General features: G+C 46.5%; 1 protein-coding gene and 1 pseudogene across 7 annotated transcripts in view; both read right to left on the bottom strand.

Moving 5' to 3' along the window:
• The window catches only part of Myrip (myosin VIIA and Rab interacting protein), a 177,135-nt gene that overhangs the window by 74,738 nt on the left and 82,533 nt on the right, over nt 1-19,864 (bottom strand). For 6 of the 7 annotated variants that reach the window (XM_076917359.1, XM_034483845.2, XM_076917361.1 and 3 more), the window contains one exon: nt 9,887-10,108. In XM_076917359.1, the coding sequence (XP_076773474.1) occupies nt 9,887-10,108 (222 nt within the window). Of the gene's footprint in view, nt 1-9,886; nt 10,109-19,716; nt 19,796-19,864 lie in introns of all 7 variants that reach the window. The other variant, XM_076917364.1, reaches the window with a different exon arrangement.
• Nucleotides 12,439-12,881, bottom strand: LOC117693610 (ATP synthase F(0) complex subunit C2, mitochondrial pseudogene; annotated as a pseudogene).

Below are 19,864 nucleotides of genomic sequence, written 5' to 3'. Positions count from 1 at the left end.
TTTAGCAGATTTGGTCAAGAAGAGATACACCTGGGTAGCCCCAACACATTCAGTGGCTTTTGTCCCTTGAAAGAAGTCATGTTAGTCCTCAGACTATAATCATCAGTTCTCATGGGCACTGGCTACCCGGCATATCCACTGGCTCTCAGGGGCACTGTTTGCCTGCATATCTATTGGCTCTCAGGGGCACTAGCTATCTGCATATCTATTGGCTCTCGGTGGCACTGGCTACCTGCATATTTGGTTTTAGGAAGACAACACTATACTGTGTTGTATTCAGACAGATTGGATGGAGAGGCTGCGGTGGACGTGTGTCATGTTGTAACTTGTGCTTATACAATCAGAGTTCAGGGCTAAACCTGGGTCTGGCAGACAATGATAGCGTTTTAAACACCAGCAATCACAAGGCACACGCATCTGCAGCCACCCAGACAGCACTCCGGTGTAAATAAACACCCCGCCCTGCTGCTGTTAATGCAAGCCCACTGGTGCTCTCCACGGGATCCTTTACAAACCGCTGGCTAAAACATTAATGAGGCAGCAGCAGTGGATTTAGAACGATATCACCAGCACTCAGGCTGCTTTCTATCGCCTCAGTGAATCACCACCCGAGGAGGCCAAGGCTGGAGAGCTTTCCTTTCCTGCTTGGCACTTTAAAGCTGCACCCTCAGCTGTTGAGTATTTGAGTCCCTCTCTCATCATCAGATGGCTGTGGCAGGATGAGAGATAGGAACACAGTATTTCGTACAGAGTTGCTATCTGGCTTTCAAGGTTAAACCGTCTTTGCTGGGAGAACACAGTATTCAATGTGCCTTCAATAATAACAGTAGTCTCAGCTTCAGAAACCATGTGTCCAGTCATCTCAAATAGAAACTTTTAAGGAAACCAGAAGACAACATCTAAAACCCTCAAAATACTTAGCTCTCCTAAAACAAAGCATTTTCCTGTCTTTGTGTGTGTTGGGGGCGGGGGTGAAGAGCAGAGGGTGACTTCCTCAATTGCTGTCTATTTTGTATTTTGTGACAGGGTTCCTCGGGCTGAAAGTTTGCACAGAAGGGTAAGTTGACTGATCTGTGAGTCCCAGGTGTCCTCCTGTCTCTGCCTCCCCAATACTGGAATTATGAATGCACACCACTATGTCTGACTTTCTGTTCTTAACATGGGGTCCAGGGCTCCAGCTCACATCCCCTTAGTGACTGAGCTATGTCTCCAGGGCTCCCACACCTTTTTCTATGTAGTGAGAGGGTTTCACACAAGAGGGCAGGACATTGGTCAGCTGGTGTGGAAGGTGGCGTTCATCACTGGTAGGGGGGGGGGGGCAGAATAAATACATGTGATTCTGCAAGAAAACGTAACATTACCTAAAAGGCAAAAACACATCCAGGCTGGGATTGAAGTTTTTAATCCTAGAGTCCTTCAGAGAACAGCCAGAGACCAAAGGGCACCTACAAGAAAAGATGTGTGGAGCGGCGTCTGCAGGTGCCAAGAGCAGCTTCCACAGGTTCACACAAACACAGCAAAAAGAGAAACAGGTTTGAAATCAGGAAACTGGGTTACCAAACTGTGATGCAGTATCATGAAAGACTCCGCAACGTGCTACAAAACTATGGATGTTGGAGGAGCATGGGCATAAGAATTCATAAACCTGAGCAAAATGTGATAAAATCAAGTTGACGTGATTTGATTATTAGTTAAGATTCTGATGCCCGGGTGTTCTGTATCTCCCACGCTTCATACATACTATAGACTTTATGTTTGTTTTCAAATAAAATGCAGTTGATGTAATTATTGCTTTGTACGATATTTAAAAATAGTTTTCATATTGTTCTCATCATTTTAGTAAACAAGGTTTACAGAAGTATATAAATGCAGGGGGTGGGGGTGGCTCAGCCAGCCAAGTGCCTGGGGTGAGCATGAGGGGCTGACCCGTGAGGAGCCAGGCATGATGCTCACACCTGCAATCCTAGCACTGGGAGGCAGAGACAGGAGGATCCCTGAAGCTTGCTCGCTGGTCAGCCTAGCTGAAGAGGGAGCTCCAGGTTCAGTGAGAAGATCCTCTTCACCCCCAGCGTTAGGACGCAGCTCTGAGAACACTGGGCTGCCCTGGGGCTTCTACTCTCCAGAGAGGCTCAGGAGATGAGCAGAGATCATGGTGGCTGTGACCTTCAGTCTCTGTATCTGACTAAGTTTGGATGGTAGTTCGTCTAGCCTTTACCACAGGGTCTAGCCTTCACCACAGGACAACTACAGACACCTGGGCTGGACCGAAGAGAAGGAGGCACTGTGAAAGCCTTCTGGTCCCTTTCTTAGAGCATGCATTGCCAAGAAGCTGAACAAGGTAACACGGAGGGAGCCTTAACTTAGAAGGCCACAGTCATTACTGAATATGAAATAGAAAAAGAACAGGCCATAGCTGGGGATTGCTATCAGTCATGAAGAGAAAACACTATCTGTCATTTAAAAAGTGAATGAAGTTTACAACTAGATAGTTGATCAAGGAAAAATATACATACCTGAGAAATGTTAGAGATAGAACACACACACACACACACACACACACACACACACACACACCAGAATGCAAATAAAACTTGAACTTGTATTTTGTAAGTTAAATGCAAGTTACTATCAGATTTATAAAAATTATATATTTTAAGCCAGGTGGTGGTAGCTCACACCTTTAATACCAGGACTTGGGAAGCAGAGATAGGCAGATCTCTGAGTTTGAGGCTAGCATCGTCTACAGAGTGAGTTACATATAATATATGTTATATCTTATTATACATATATTACATAATTATAACATTTATTAAATTAATATTATATGTTATATATGATATAAATAACATGACATCTATAACACATACATATGTATGCATATATGATATATATAATGTATGTGTGTGTATTTTATAGCTGGGAAGGTAGCTCAGGGGTAAAGTGTTTACTGTGCAAGTGTGAGGACCAGAGTTTGATCATCGGAGCCTACATAAAAACTCTGTGTGCATGTGTGTGTGTGTATGTGCATGTGATGGTCAGCACCTGAGAGATGAGGGCAGGGGATCCCCAGAGCAAGCTGGCTACCCAGACCAGCAGAATCATCAAGCTGAGACCACATGAGAGCTCCTGCCTTGGTGTATAAGGTAGAGGAGAGTGGTAGAGAAAGATGCCTGGTGTCAAGTGGCTCCTGTATGTATGTGTGCCCCACATGCATATGAACATATGTCCATACACAAATGTACACAGCACACACATTATTTTGGATCAGCAAAAATACACTTTGACATCAATAATCAGCAAGGATGTGACACAGTGACCCTTACACAGAGCGTGAGGATGGAAACCGCTCTCCTGCTGGCGCACACGTGGCCCATATTCAGCAGGGTAGGCTCTGTGTGTCCTACAACAGGAAAGCCAGGCTTAGCTGTGTGTCCAGGAAAGAACAAACTATGTGAGTGCACAAGGGGAAAGCACAAGAGGAAAGGGCAAGGTTGCATAATTGCTGTTCTCTCACGCTGAAAGCCAAGAAACAAACACTGCAAATATTGCAATAATATATATTATTGCAAACAACAACAAGGCAAGGGCCATATCAGTCAGAGCTGATAGCCTTCCTCTGCTAACTTCTAACACCCATTTGCCTAAAAACCACAAGAGATACTTTTCTCCTCTTACATATTTAATATCAGCTGCAAGAAGGGTCCTTTCTGCAGAAATCACTTAGAAATTCCAGCTAACGCTGACTCCAGTCTCCCAGATGTACAAACAAAACCCCTCACATCAGCACCAGAGAACACACATCAACTTTAGCATGTGTTCAGGGTCTGCTGCCCAAACTGATTGCACGGTGCCAATCTGCCTGTAAAGGAGAACGGGACACAGGATGAGCACGTGGAACACTGGCGAGCACTGTGCACTGCATAAAGGAACCGCAAGTGTCAACGTGGAATAAATGTGACAGACTGTAACAGATTCAACCAGGAAAATGACAGTAAGTGACAGAGATGTGATTGATAGGTATATCGACAGATGGTGGATGGATGGATGGATGATAGATAGACAGATAGACACAGACTAAACATGATGCAAGTTTTCCAAAGAGGTTAATAATTAATTGGGTGTTTTGCTGAAGGATTTCATAAGTCAAAACATGACTGTAGCTATGCTAACAACATAAAAGTTTAAATGAATATAAACACCATTTCAAAATGGCTGCTCCTTGGGGGAAAGGGAGCACTCAGGAGCTTCCACAGGCTTGTGACGGTTTAGTTCATCATCTGGGTGAGTGAGGGGCTGTAATAGAGGGTCTGATGGAGTCTAGTCCAGTCTGGTCTGGACTTTACTATGTGGCCAAGGATGACTGTGTGTACATGGGTGTACATGTCTGCATTTGTGCATGTGTATGTGTGGGTGCATCCATGCACACATGTGTGCATGCATGTAGAGTCCAGAAGCTGACAATGTGTGCCTTCCCCTATCACTCTTCACTTTGATGACTGATTGATTGATTGATTGATTGATTGACTGAGCCAGGATCTCTTAGCAAACTGGAGCTCTCTAACTTGGCTAGACTGGTTAGTCAGCAAACCCCACAGGTTCTCCTGGCTCCGCCAATCCATAGTGCTGAGGTTACATCTACACTATAGATGTGCCCCACCAGGCATGTATCGGTGCAGGGGATCCAAACTCGGGCCTTGAGACTTGCATGGTGAGCACTTCAATGGCTGCGCCAGCTCCCAGCCCCTGGTCTTGAACTTCTGAACTTCTCATCTCCATCTTCTGTGTCTCCAGCTAAGTGCTGGGATTTCAGGCATGCATATTGCCATGTCAAGCTCATCGTATGGTACTCATTTAGCTGGGTGACTCCACTTATTTTATGGGAGCAGAAAGATGTAATGCACAATGTGGTACAGTACAAATAACTCCCCCAGCTCTTTGTAGCAAAGCCATTGTCTCCTGCACATACTGTTCAGCTCCCTGGGGATGCTGAAATGGAAAACAACGCATGACTGAAGTTACTCAATGATGACTTGAGTGTTAATATCCTAGTCTCTGGGCCCCAAGTCTTCCCATCCGAGACCCTGACTTACCAAGTGTCTCCTCTCCATCTGTGACCCCGACTAGGTGGTTTCTTACCTGCCCCAGGCCAGTGCTGGAAAATAAACTGATAGTGTGTGTGTGTGTGTGTGTGTGTGTATACATATGTTATTTTTACAGTGGTAAATGAAGATGACAAATGGAGGTATGTATATGTGTTTGGGTGTGTGTATGTATACATGTATACATATATACATACACACACACACACACACACACACACACATATATATATATAATCTTTTCAGTGGTAAATGAAGATGACAAATGGAGAAAATTATTTCCTGCTTAGAGGCAATCACACCAGCCTAATATTTTATTAGGGAAATAACCACTTAAAAACCTTAGAACAAAATAACAGAGTAACAGTACCAAGTAATTGCAGCTAAGTCCCTGCAGGGGTTTATAGTTCTCTTTTTTCTGCTATAGATTCTGACTTACTATTGTTTTCTCCAGACTCTAAAAGATAGACCCTAGAATCACAAGACATATGAGCAGTTAATTCAGGCTTCTCACCCAAGCCTATGTTATGCAAAGCTCATAGACCCAACATATAGGAAAGAATCTCAGGGGCCACCAAGTCCATGCTCTTTCCTCTGGAGGTGTTTTCAACTGAGGATAACACTGGGCTTCTCATTAGTATGCATCTCCAGAACAGTGTGCCACAGTCAGTGTGTGTGGAGAACCATCTCCAGTGTAGAGCACCAACCTCAGGGTGGAGGACCATTCTCAATGCAGAAATCAACTTCAGGATGAAGGGCCATCACCAGTGTAGAACACAAACCCCAGGGTGGAGCACCATCCCCAGTGCAGAGCACCAACCTCAGGGTGGAGCATCACCCCCACATCAGAACACTAACCTTAGGGTGGAACACCATCCCCATTGCAGAGCACCAACTTCAGGTTTGGGCATCATCACCAGCACAGACCACCAACCTCAGGATGAAGGACCATCCCCAGTGCACAGCATCAACCTCTGGGTGGAGAACCATCAACAGTGCAGAGCACTAACTTCTGGGTGGAGCACTATCCCCAGTGCAGAAGAGCACCAACTTAAGGGTGGAGTATCATTCCTACTGTGGAGCACCAACCTTAGGGTGGAACACCATCCTCACTGCAGAGCACCAACCTCAGAGTGGAGCACCATCTCCACTGCAGAGCACCAACCTCAGGGTGGAGCATCACCCCTATTGCAGAGCACCAACCTCAGAGTGGAGCACCATCCCCATTGCAAAGCACCAACCTCAGGGTGGAGCACCACTCCCACTGAAGAGCACCAACCTCAGGGTGGAGCACCACCCCCACTGAAGAGCACCAACCTCAGGGTGGAGCATCACCCCCACTGAAGAGCACCAGCCTCAGGGTAGAGCCTCATTCCAGTGTGTGCAGAGTACTATTTACCATGCTGAGCGCCCTCCACTGGGAACTGAAGCCAGGTCCTCTAGAAGAGCAGCCAGTACTCCTAACTGCTGTGACAACCCTCCATCCTGATGTGCACTTTCTCAGTGTCTGGCCTAATGCTCACTAAGAAGCAGAAGATTGGGCCAGCCCCACCTATCATCCTGTCTTAGGGTTTTTATTGCTGTGGAGAGACACCATGACCAAGGGAACTCTTAATAAAGGCATTTAGTTAGGGCTGGGTTACAGTTTCAGAGGTTCGGTCCATTATCATCATGACGGGAAACAGGGCCGTGTGCAGGCAGACATGGTACTGGAGGAGCCGAGACTTCTATATCTTGATCTGAAGGCAGCCAGGAGGGGACTCTCCTTCCACACTGGGTGGAGCTTGATCATAGAGACCTCAAAGCTGACCTACACAGCTACACACTTCCTCCTCCAACAAGGTCACACCTCCTAAGAATTCTACTTCCCACGGGTCAAGCATACTCAAACCACCACACATCCCATACCTAACTGTTGAGACCAGGCTGTTCTCTGCCCTAGGTTACTCTTGTCTTGTGCAGAGCAGTGGTTGGAAGCCTGTGGTGTGCTCCAAGAGACTCCATTTTACAAGCCGCTTCTATGGTGTGTGAAGCAGAGGGTAGTCACACTCCTGCATGGGCACATGCATGGCACTATCTGCCAGGTAACACCATCCAACACTGACTGGTGAGGGACTTGGAAGTGTACCACGGGTGCACAGGAAGTGATATAGTTATATCAGGACAACCAGGCCCAAGAACTCAGTGAACACATCTAAGGAAAGGGTCAAACTCCCTCACCTGGACCCTACAGCGATGAACACTCAATAAGACACTGACTGACGCCCCTGCTGCTTGTCACCTAATCACTTAGTGTGTGCATCAAGGACCACAGATGGAGAACTTTCCACAGTCCCAGGCTTCAGGTCATTCTGTTCCTCTGTGGTTGCAATTTACCCCAGCTGCTATCTGCCTGTCCTGCTTACCTGTCTGGACCTGCTATGCATCTGTCTGTCTGTCTGTTCATTCATCTGCTCTGGTCCTGTCTTTTGCTTTACCTCATTTGTCTCATAGACTGCTGTATGCTTGGTTGTGGGGAGCTGACAGAAGGCGGCTATCATCCTTGCAACCATCTTGAGCCATATACCCTGACAAGAGTCTTGATTACATCAGCCTACAACAGCTGAGCACACTCTGATAACATCTTGCTTTAGATACCCAGGATCTTCCCTTGGGCATGTGAGACTTAAAGGTGTGTGACTTAAGGGCGTGACTTAGAGATCAGATTTAGAGACAAGACCTAAGGGCATGACTTAAAGGCATGAGCTAAAGGCATGGATTAGAAGTGAGACATATAAAAGGCAAGAGGCAGACAGAAGAAAGCAACAGATTATTAGGCAACAGATTATTAGGCACTCAGGAGTACAACTTGGAGTAGGAATTAGGCATTGAGGAAGAAGACACTTGGACTAGAGAACTGGGAAGAAGATTATTAGGTATTAGGCACTTGGCACTTGGAGGAAGAACTTGGAATTAGACATTAGGCACTTAGCACTTGGAAGAAGTAACTTGGAACTTGGAGGCACTAGGGACTAGGAATCAGGGACTAGGAACTCAAGACTTGGGACTTGGAGGAGAGACTGAAGAATAAACGGGATTGAATCACACTCTGTCTGGTCTCCATTCCTAAAGTCCGTCCTCACTCTCTCTCTTACTGAACCCTAACCCGCAGACTGGAGCAGCTTGGGGCAGTACAGGCTAACAAGTTAGTCCCCAAGGCTTTTGGCAGTGCGGGTCCCAACACTGACAAAGTGGTCCGTGACATTTTGGTCCCCAAACATGGGCTAGAGCAGCTCTCAACATTTTTGACACCCAACTTGGGGTAGCTCAGGCTGCAACACTTGGTCCCCAGACTCTCTTATATTCCTAACAGTTCCCCAGGTCTTTTTGACGCTTCTTGACTCTTTAACCCTTTGCAGCCATTCTGTAAGTTAAATATATACATGATAGAAGGTATTTAGATAGATAAACAGACATAGGTAGACAGTTGATAGACAAATGATAGGTAGGTGATAGATTTGCAGTGTGGTATGTGCAATGTATGATCTGAGAGCTGATATGGGTAATTAAGTTCGGAATAAGAACCCGTGTTTCCCTCAGCTGGAGGTATTAAGCAAAGCAGAGATATTTGATAAATCGCTGTTGTTGAAACTTCCATGCTCTCCGAATTTGTTATTTAACACATCCTGACATTGTGGAAAGACACAAACATGTTTGTCTATGTTTCTGGTATAGCTGGCCATGCTCACAACAGTCAGTTACGATGGGCCCTCCCTTTGTCCCAGGCCTCTCCGTGTCTACCAAACTTTCATGTGGAAATGGGACAGCCTGAGCTATGCAATGCTTAGGACCTGGGTGGGGCACCCAATCCTGGATACCGAATGATGGGCAAGCCACTTTTCCACAGAAGCTGGCATCACAGGGCTGTCCGGGTCTTTGCTATGCAGAGCCTGCTTCCTCAGAAACCATGCTCACCCACTCAGCCGCTATCCACACAAACAGGGAAAATGCTCGGACTTGGCTTATTAATGAGTTAAAAAAAAAAAAAAAAGCATGACAGAGCAGGGAGAGGAGGGATGAAGAAGGAAGGCAAGGTAGGAAGGCTGGCTTTCTGAGTGTGGCTCATGCACAGCCAGGCTGTTTTGGTCACCGTCACACAGAGCTATGGAGCCACCGAGTGTGGTTCATGCACAGCCAGGCTGCTTTGGTCACCGTCACACAGAGCTATGGAGCCACCGGGAATGACAGTGAACCTCGAAGACGCTGAAATCAGCAGAGACTTAAAACAGACACCGTCTGTCTGTCAAACTCGCCAGTTCCTACTCAGTATGCCACAGGGAGACTATGAACTGCAGGTGTGTTGTTCTATTCACACGGCAACAGCATCCACCCCCTCTCTGAGGTTTTCCTCAAACCCTCCTGAGAGCTAGCTCATGCTCAGTGTCCCCACAGTCAGTGTGGAAGTTGATTAGGAACTGCTCGTCGGCAACGCATGTGGAGGCAAATAGTCGTGTGTCCCTTTACGTCCTTATGCATCTGGGTTATTAGGAGCCCACCCAGTTCACTCATGTTTTTACAATACAGTGCAGTTTCTATGAATCCAGGACACTTATGGAAGAATGAAAGGAGTGGGCGGAGCATGGGAGAAGCTGTATCTTTTATCCTGACAGCTCCTTTGTGTTTTCCCATAGTTCCTCTTATCCTCTGTCATCCTTTGCTGACTTTAGCGCTCTGGGCACACCTGTCCATCAATACCAGAGGAAATGGCGGTGCCAACAGTCCAGGCCTGCAAGTATGTGTCCACTCACCTGGCTTGCTGGCAGACGCAGCAAACCCATAGCTTCTCATGCTTCTGGTAGGAGCAGCAGCTCTTGCAGACGCTGAACTTGCATTCCCCACAGAGGTGCCTGGCGTTGACCAGGAAGGTGAAGGGCGAGCAGCACCGCATGCAGCAGCGCTCCACGAACTTCTGGTGCTTCGAGAGGATACTGCACTTGCTGTTCTCCTCGGCTAGCCTCTGCTTCATCTCACTGTAAACCAGAAAGAGGGGGAGAAGGTGAGGCAGAGAGAAATGACAGGGTGGGGCTGTCAGCCCAGAGCACCTGGTCCTGTCCCCTGCATGTGCTCGGCCCTTGTAAAATTGTCCGATAGAAAAACAATAGGGGCTGGAGAGATGGCTCAGTGGTTAAGAGCACCGACTGCTCTTCCAGAGGTCCTGAGTTCAATTCCCAGCTACCACATGGTGGCTCACAACCATCTGTAATAGAATCCAATGCCCTCTTTTGGTGTGTCTGAAGACAGCAACAGTGTACTCATACAGAAAATCAATCAATAAATCTTTTTTAAAAAGAACAATAAAACCAGAGAAACTGTATATGTACATGTGTGTGTGTTGAATGTGCATGTGGAGACCAAAGTGTGCCTGTGTGTGCATGCCTGTGCATTTGCTTATGTGTATGTTGAATGTTCATGTGAAGACCAGAGTGTGTGTGTGTGTGTGTGCATGCATGTGCTTGTGTATGTGTGTGTGTGCATGCGTGTGCTTGTGTATGTGTGGAGACCAAAGCTCAATACTGAGTGACCTCTCTCCTGAGTGACCTCTCTCCCGAGTGACCTCTCTCCACAAGGCTCAGGGAGAATCATATAAGAGGTGGAAGAAAGGTTTTAAGAACCAGAGATTGGGGAGGACCAGAGACAGTGTCTTCTGGACATGATGGGCGGTCACCCTCACCAACAACAGCTGTGGTGGCCACACAAGATCAAGGCAGGTGACATTCCAGCATGAAGTGGGACTCATGACCTCCTACTCCCAATGGAAGAGCTATGGGCAACTGACTACTTCTATGGAAGGGAGAGGCAGTTTTCTCTAAGGGTGTGGCCCTGATAGGCCAACCACACCTCAGTGGTTGGCTCCACACCCGGTAGTTGTGCATGCAGCACAGTTGGAGTTGGTGGGTTATTAAAATTTTTAAAAGAGGATATGAAATTGGAGGTAGGGTTAGGGATGCTGGTGTGGACCTGGGAGGAGTTAACAGGAATGGTTGGGGTACATATGATCAAAATACATTACATAAATTTTTTGAAAATTAAATTTAAAAAATGTTCTTTAAAACACACTGGTGTCTTACTCCATTGTTTCTCAACACTGTATCTTTTGAGACAGGTTCTCTTACTGGGCCTGGAGCTCACTGATTGGCTAAACTGGCTGGTCGGTGAGCTCTGGGTATCCTCCTGCCTCCAGCTCCTTGGCTCTGGGATTACAGACACCCATTACCACATTGGAGTTTAATGTTGCCTCTGGAAACCTGAACTCATGCTCTCATTCTTACGGGCAGGTCCTTTTCCCACTGATCCATCTCGTCTGTCTCCAGAGAGACCAATCCTTCACCTATATCCACAGAGAAACTCTGAACGGTGGGTTGATTTTGTGAATCCTTGGGTGTCATGAAAACCCAAGCAATTCTGCCTCAGATACTACATGGAGGCATAAATTACCACTAAAATTAAGTAGCCTTGCAGAATAAAACCTTTTACTTTATTAATGCCTTCTTAGAAGGGAGAAGATTGCTCCTGTTAAAACATTAGTCCTCACAACAGCCCTGCTGGGAATCTGATGGTACCATTTCACATCCCTAGAGACCCAAGCAGCCAGAGGTCTGAAAAGCTTTCAAATCAACAGGAGTCAATATGGAACCTCAGACAGGGATCTGAGATGCTTATGACTCGTATCTGGATGAAAGACCATCATCTTCCACCAAAGAGCCCCTGGTCACACTGACAGGCAGACAGCTAACAGTCACAGGAACGTGAAGTCTGACAGCTTGTGCACCCTTGGGAAGTCAGCGAAAGGGACTGGAGGAACCGTGAGGAGTGGCCCCAAACATCCTGAGTGGCATGGCAGGCACTGACAGTAGCCCCACAGGGAGAGAAGTTATATTTAACTACTACAATTCCTCAATCCTGCATCTGCATCACATGCTGTGTCTTAGCGTCAGCAGAGCCATGAGATAACCAGGCAAGTGGAATTTTGGGGGGTCACTATAACCCATCATGGTTATAATCACAGGTACCAATCATGTACCTGTGGCCTTCACTGACCAAAACACATACTACATAACTGTGTTAAGTTCTCTTTGGTGTTAAGCTTTATTTTTAGATCACACTTATTAGTTATCATATGTACGTATGTATGCATGTATGTATGTTTATATCTTATTAATACAGTATTTATTTGTCTTCTCTCTGTCTAATCCTGAGCCAAGCACTTTCCCCAGACTTCTTGGGGGAGGTACAGGAAAAGGAACATACAGGGCAGATGAGATATGAAAGAACTATGGGAGGTGGAAGTGGAGACGCTGCTTCACGTGGCGAAGAGGATGAGGAAGGCCTCCATTAGGCAGATGAGCCCCATAGCCTCTGAGAGGGCAAAGCCCAGAATCGCATAGGAGAAGAGCTGTTGTTTCAGAGAACGGTTCCCGGCATAGCCAATGGTGAGACTCTCCAAAACAGTCCCAGTCCCTGCCCAGAGCCAGACACCCTAACTGTAGCAGCCCCAGCCCCAATGAACTTGAAGGTTGTGTGGCTGTCCCTTGAAATGGCACTGGTTTGGAAGCCGTGGCTAGGGATAACTGAGGTCAGAGGCAGTGTGACGATGGCCAAGCAGCTGAGACCCTCATCTGTTGGCGTCTGTGGTCGCTTCCACTGCAGACGACTCAGAAGCTGAGAGGTGCTCCTGATCAGGGAGTGGGTGAGAGGAACTTGGAGCAGGCATACATTTTCAGGGGTGAGGGGCCAAGGCAAGAGAGCAGCAGCTCCCAGGGTAGAGACGACAGAGAGGGGCTTATGTGTTTATCTTTATTTGTGAAAATGTCATATGTGTATACAATGTATCTCCTTCATATCCAGTCCCTGCTCCCTCCTTCCAGTTCTCCCAGTGGTGTATCTGCCGACCAACTTCATGGCTCTCTTTTTTTATAGTTCACTAAGTCCAATTAGCACTGCCCATATGTGCATGGCTGGGGGACCATGCACCGGGGCATGGATAAGCAACCTATGATGGCCAGTCCGCCCTTAACAACAACCATCAGCTGCCATTAGCTCCTTAGTTAGGGACAGGCTGTGTAGAGAATTCTCCCTGCTCCCTGCTGGAATTTTTAACTCTCTGGGTCGTGTGGAGGTCTGGTGTGGGTTACCACGGCAGGTGTGAGTTCATGTATGTAACTGAGATGCCATGTCATGTTCGGAGGCTAGAAGTCCACGGCTCTCCATCCCTCCCTCCCTTACATTCTTCCTGGTCCCTCGTCTACAATGTTCCCCGAGCCTTTTGCCACCAAACAACACCCAATGTCTGCATGTGCCATGTTTGATTTATCCCTCAGCAGCTGACTGGCCTCGAATTATGTCTATTATCTGGTTAACCCCCTCATGAACATTTATATTTAAGTCTTCTATGGACATAGATCTCAGTGATAGGAATTGAGCCATTGATCCACATGGTTGGTGACTGTGCTTGGAAAAGTACCAGATTTGTGCTTCTCAGTGTCGCCACCTGTCCCAAGGTCTGCTGGGAAGACTCAAGTGTCTCCTCACCCTTACTATGACTGTCCCTGTTTCTTAATGGCTATGATCTTAGAGGATATGAGATGTCTTGCCGGGAGCCTCCCAGCCCAAAGAGGGTAGTGGCAGGGGCACAGAGTAGGACTCTGGTGATGGCTTTAAAGTCTGAAGGTCTCAGGGTTTTCTGGCTCTCTGACCTGTTCTGGAATGCTGGTGATAATTTCTAAAAAGTCCTAAAAACTTCTTCTGAGGGTAAAAGACTACAGGCTTAGGTGATTAACACCTATAGCCTAACAGCAGAGGATCAGGCAAATAGCCTTTGTACTATCTCAGCAGGAACTGTTGGGCTCTAAACTTCCTGCTAGTCTGAGGTCTGAGGTCGCAGAAGAGAAAACACTTAGAGACATTATAGAGTTTATTACTAAGTGTAAAAAGTATCCTATGAAAGCTACCTAAGGGGAAAAGTGGAAAGGTCCTGAGTGGGGAAAAGGAAAAAATTCTAATAAAGGAAAAATTCTAAGTGAAAAGATTCTAAGCAGGGAAAAAGGAAGGGAAGGGACCAATGACAAACTCCGACTACTACGACTACCACAGCTCTTTGTCTTTGTCTTCAGCGCTTATGCATCTTGCAGAGTACATGGTCATATGTTACAAAGTTCATCACAAGTTCACACCAAAAATCAAACCATAAATTGAAATAGAAGTTTACAACAGAGAATGTTCACATGCATATCCATTAGGAGTAATTATCTGGCTAAACATCCATCACCTGTCTAGCTCAACAGGTTCACTGAAGGTTTAAAACTATAACTAAGAAATTAGCGAAGTTTTGTAGAGATAAACCCAGGCAATATTTTATCTTCTGTCCTAGCATAAATTGTGAGTTCCCTTTTAGTGACCTTTGGTTAATTGTTTTACAACCTCTTGGAATGTGCTCTGAGCAGGAGAAAGTCTGGTTACTATCTAAGGGCAATTAACTGATGACACTCGGGAGACTAGCAGAGTTCTCATTGCAGTCTTTACTATCAGAGAAGGACCTAATAGCAGTCCCATTATAAAAGAGCTTAATAATCATTGACATAATTTTAGGAATTCTTATAGGATCATCATTAAGACTTAAGAAGTCATCTATTTGTCTATACAGCATCACTACAAGACAGTACATCTTCGTGGATCTGCAGAGATCTGCTCCAAAGGGGGTGTGTTATTGCCTTAGTAATTGTTACATATGTTTAAATAATAATAATAATAATAATAATAATAATAATAGGAAAAGCATATTAATAGCAGGAATCTTTCCTAAAATAAATCGCTCACAGCCTTGCTGAATGAGGGCTCACTTGTCACAGATTATATAATAATCCAAGGCAAGCCATTTCAGGATGATCACCTGCTAATTATTAGCTTGTCCCATTATGGCTCCTGACAGTGTCTTGTGCTAAGATTTTGATTTGCCCATCTCTACTGACTAATGAAGACAATCGACTTCTCTAATCGATGAAGGATCCTGAACATATTTTCATGGGCTCACCAGCCATGTGTACAACCTCATCTGTTCTAAGGAGAGTATTTGTCTTTTCTTGTTTATTATCTTTTAAGGTCTCTTGATGTACTCTGGACACAAGTTCCTTATCAGATATGTAAATTTGAGATAGTTTCCCTTCCTCCCATTAAACATTATATCCCATTAGCATTTTTTTCAGTAACGAAGGGAGAAGGCTGATCATTCTACAAGAAAGGATCCTGAGCACACAGCGGGCACTGCACAGAGACATCTTCTCAAGGAAGATGCCGTTTAGATCCTTAGAATTGGAGTAGGCAGCCAGCTAAGAAGCTGGGGCTGGCACAGAAGGATGTGATGGAGTGCTAGAAGGCAGAGTGGGCTGGAGCCTGCACCGTATCAGCCGCTGTCAGAGGGAGCGTGGAAGGGAGGCTCAACCACGTTGTGTAGTCGGCTTGGCTATGCACTGATAAAGCCAAGACTGCGGGCACTGTAGTTATGAAGGGGAAGGTGGCTGAGGATGGCTCTAGAATACCCATCTGCAGACTCTCCCTTTTGCCTGGTCCTCCTGTGTGCATCCAGGTCACATTTATTCCTTTTCTTTTGACTTATAAGAGAGAAGCACAAGCCAGAATGTGAAGCCTGGCTTAGCCTGAGACACCTACACACACACCTACACACACACACACACACACACATACACACACATACATACACATATACACCTACACACACACCTACACACACACACACACACACACACACACACACACACATATACACACACATACATACACATATACACATACACACATATACACACACAAACACACACATATACACCTACACACACACCTACACACACACACATACACACATATACACACACAAACACACCTACACATACACACACATATACACACACATACACACACAAACACACACACACCCCAGAGCTGGTCTAAACCTGCATCACTAGGCAGCTATAGAAAGAAGTAGATGTTTTTGTCCTAGAGGACTGTCCCCGGTTGTGGGATTATTGTCGTAGCTCCGACCTTGAGCAGCAGCAGCAGCAACAAAACCTTCCCTCTCCCAGGAGGAACAGAGCTGTCCATCACTCTGCAGATGACAGTAAACAATGAGAGACATGTAGAGCTCCGTTCTCTCCCCCACAGAGGAGGGCACCGATGCCCACCTCAAAGCGTCGCTCCGGTGCACTCCTGACATCTGCTGTGTCATGCGCTGTCACTGAATGTGAACTCCCAACTAATCAGAGTCACATCTGATTCATCTGTGGGAGGGAGGTGCCTGTGGAGGGGGCTGTCAGCGGTGAGGTGAGGAGAAGGCAGACTGCACTAGGAGTGGCTGCTTGGTGGCAGTCCTGTGCTGTCCATCCTCAACATGAAGGTGAGCGGCCCTGTTCACGGCAGACACCTTCCCGAAATCTAAGTTCATGGAGGGAGCTGTAGAGAAACCTGCACAGTGGTTGGTTTGTTATTTAACTTACATGTGTGTATGGGATTATACATGTGTGTGCACCTGTGGAAACCAGAAGTCAACACTGGGTGTCATGCTTCATTGCTCTCCACGGCACCTCATTCAGGACCTGGAGTTCACAGCTTGGCTGCACTACATGGCAAGTCAGTCCTAGGATCCTCGTGTCTCCGCCTCCAGCCCTGAGGTGACAAGCATGGGTTACCATATGTCTGAAGTGTGTGCTGGGGATCAGGGCCTTGTCCTTACACAGCAAGCATTTTACGCTGAGCCATATCCCCAGTCCCTATAGAACCCTTAAAAAATATCTTACAGGGGTGGGGGCTGGAGAGAAGACTCGGTGGTTAAGAGCACTGGCTGCTTTTGCAGAGGACCCAGCTTTAATTACCGGCACCCACATGGTGGTTCATAGCAATCTGTGACTCCAGTTCTGGGGAATTCGACGCCCTCTAGTGGCCTTTCTGTGTTGTGCCTACGTCAATGTAGGCAAAAAAAAAAAAAAACAAAAAAAAAACCCCGCTCATAAACATAAATAAATCTTTTAAAAACCCATTAAGCACCCTGCAGTATTACATCGATTTAAATCTCTTTTCCCAGAGCACAGGGAGGTCAAACCCTCCTCCTTCATGTTTTTTTTTTTTTTTTTTTTTTTTTTTTTTTTTTTTTTTATAACAGCAAACAGAGGTCACCTGTAGGTGAGAGGTGTCCAGCAAAGCACAACACCCTCAAAACCATCAGCAGTAGAGAAGAGAGGGCTCAGACACTTTCCACAGCACTCTAGAGGGTGGGCCCACAGGGCCATTGTGCATTTGGATGTTGAGGGGCCCTGGGCCTGGCTGGGCTGGGGTCCCTTTGTCATGTGCAGCGTGCTCACATGGGCACATGATGTGCCGGCAGTGTAGTTCTGGAGAGTCCGCCATGAGACCAACCTCCAGCACCACACAAATACCAGAATTACAAGTCAGGAAAACCACTGGGGCCTCAAAGCAGGCCCATCTGCTTTACACCTCACGTGCTTTGACTCACTAGAAACTGTTTGTGGCTGTCTCTACTACCTCTGTGACTAGCTCCAGGCGCCCACAGGGTCTGAGCTGAGGGACGCCTCAGGACTTCCTAATGGAAGTCTCCTTGTGAGGACTGTGATGTCACCAGGCTGTGGAGATTTCTTGGCTCCATTGTAACCTATGGGCTGTATGTGTGGCCTGCTACCCACTGAGATGTTATGTGGTGCATGACTGTAAACAGTGAGGCACAGACTGGTTTTAGGATAAATTCCAACGAGTAATTTAAGTAGTTGCTGCTGAACATGGGGTAATAATATAAGCATAAATTGGTGTTAAATTCGCTGGTTCAAATACAAAACCACAAAGCAGCAATTTTTAAAGTCGCTGGGGCAATGTGCACGCCACACCCTCTGCCTCGGAAGGTGTTAATGGATGTGTTCTTTAAGTTGAATTTACGAAGTTTTCCTTATCAAAATGTGCATTTTCAGTTCACTCAAACCACTATGGTTCTGGTAGCTTGCTCATTTCACATGGGATCAAAAGAGAAAGACAAAATTGGTTCCTTTATTGTTGGACCCTTTGCTCGCCCATTTAGCATCTAATACTTTCCTGCCAGGTACTGGGGACATAAAGCAAACCGCCCCCCAACCCTGCAGACAGAAGGGCAGAGGTGCTACAGATAGGTGTGTAAGGTGTCAGGCAGCAGGAGCGGGTGTGGGTCAGGGTGGAGTACAGCACACAGAAGTAGGGGTGTCCACACTGGCTTTGGAAGGATGTACTAGTGCTGCCAACATGTGTGGAAAGACACTGTAGATGAAGAAGTCACCTCTTGCAAAAGTCCGGACACGTAGTGGGATGTACAGTGTGTGTAAGGGGAATTAAGCTGGGGGGGTGGAGGGAGGAGAGGCTGGTAGTTGATCTTAAAGAACATTCATGCCCCGCTGGAGTGCAGTGTTCAGAAGTAATGAGAAGAAGGTAGCAACTGCCTTCACTGGGTGGTGGCAGACAGTAAGACCCTGAGAACCGTGTGTCAAGAGAGAGCTCCCAACAGAATGAATGAAGAGGAAGCTGGGTCCGAAGAGAGATACTGGATCATAGAAGAGCCACTGCCTAAGTCCTTCTGTGGAGAGACATAGGTCATCAAGACCAGGGTGACAAAGATAAAAACAGAGAAAAGTGTTCTTAAAGAAATATATTTTTTTGTTTTAATCAGTGTGTGTGCATCTGTGTGCAAACATGGGAGGTACTGACCGAGTCCAGGAGAGGGTGTTGGGTGCCATCTACAACACTAGATACACTGACCACAGAAGTGGTGGCTTCGGATTCTCATATCAATGCAATAATAATCAAAGAAAAAGTGGTGACTTGGAGGATGAGGTCGTTTGAACAGGAATGGCCTGCACAGACTCATGTGTTTGACTGCTTGGCCAATAGGGAGTGGCACTATCAGGAGGTATGGCCTTGTTGAAGTAGGTGTGGCCTTGTTAGAGGAAGTGTGTCACTATGGGGGAGGGCTTTGAGGTCTCCTATGCTCAAGCTACACCCAGTATGGCACACAGTCTCACCATGCTGCCCGTAGATCAAGATGTAGAGTTCTCTGTTCCTCCAGCACTTTGGAAACTGTAAGCCAGCCCCAATTAAATGTTTTCTTTATAAGAGCTGCTGGGTCGCAGTATCTCTTCACAGCAATAGAACTCAAACTAAGACAGAGGAGGAAGACAGAGACAATTCCTGGCCAAAGCTGGACCAGGAACACGTCAGCGGGAGCAGAAATGGTCAAATGGGCCTTCGTGATATGCTGACAGACACAGTCAAGAACACACAGACTTGGAACCTCAGGATACAGAAACAGGAGGTCAAGATCTGCCAACATCTCCTAAGGATTGGATTCATTTGCAAAAGAGACTGTCCTGTGGGTGGGGAATAAAGCCAGACCCAGCACCAGGTGAGCACAAGGAGAGACAGGGAACGACAGAGAAGACACCCAGTGTTGCTCTCTGACCTTCACATACACAGGAGCATACACGTGTGTACATGTGTGTACACACAAATGGGGGGATTCTAGTTTGAGGTTCACACAAACCTGAAGTTTCCCCACGTGCACGAGCAGCTCACCCAAGCCTTGTTCTTTCTCCTCTGCTAATGAAAGGTTCAGGATCGAGCTGGAAACAGATGGCCACCCATTAGCTAAAGAAGAATGAACAGCTACTCCTTCTGCCAAACAGAAGAGG

The sequence above is a fragment of the Arvicanthis niloticus genome, chromosome 21, assembly GCF_011762505.2.
Source record: "Arvicanthis niloticus isolate mArvNil1 chromosome 21, mArvNil1.pat.X, whole genome shotgun sequence".
In the NCBI taxonomy this organism is placed as follows: Eukaryota; Metazoa; Chordata; class Mammalia; order Rodentia; family Muridae; genus Arvicanthis; species Arvicanthis niloticus.
This window is presented reverse-complemented; position numbering and strand designations above follow the sequence as displayed.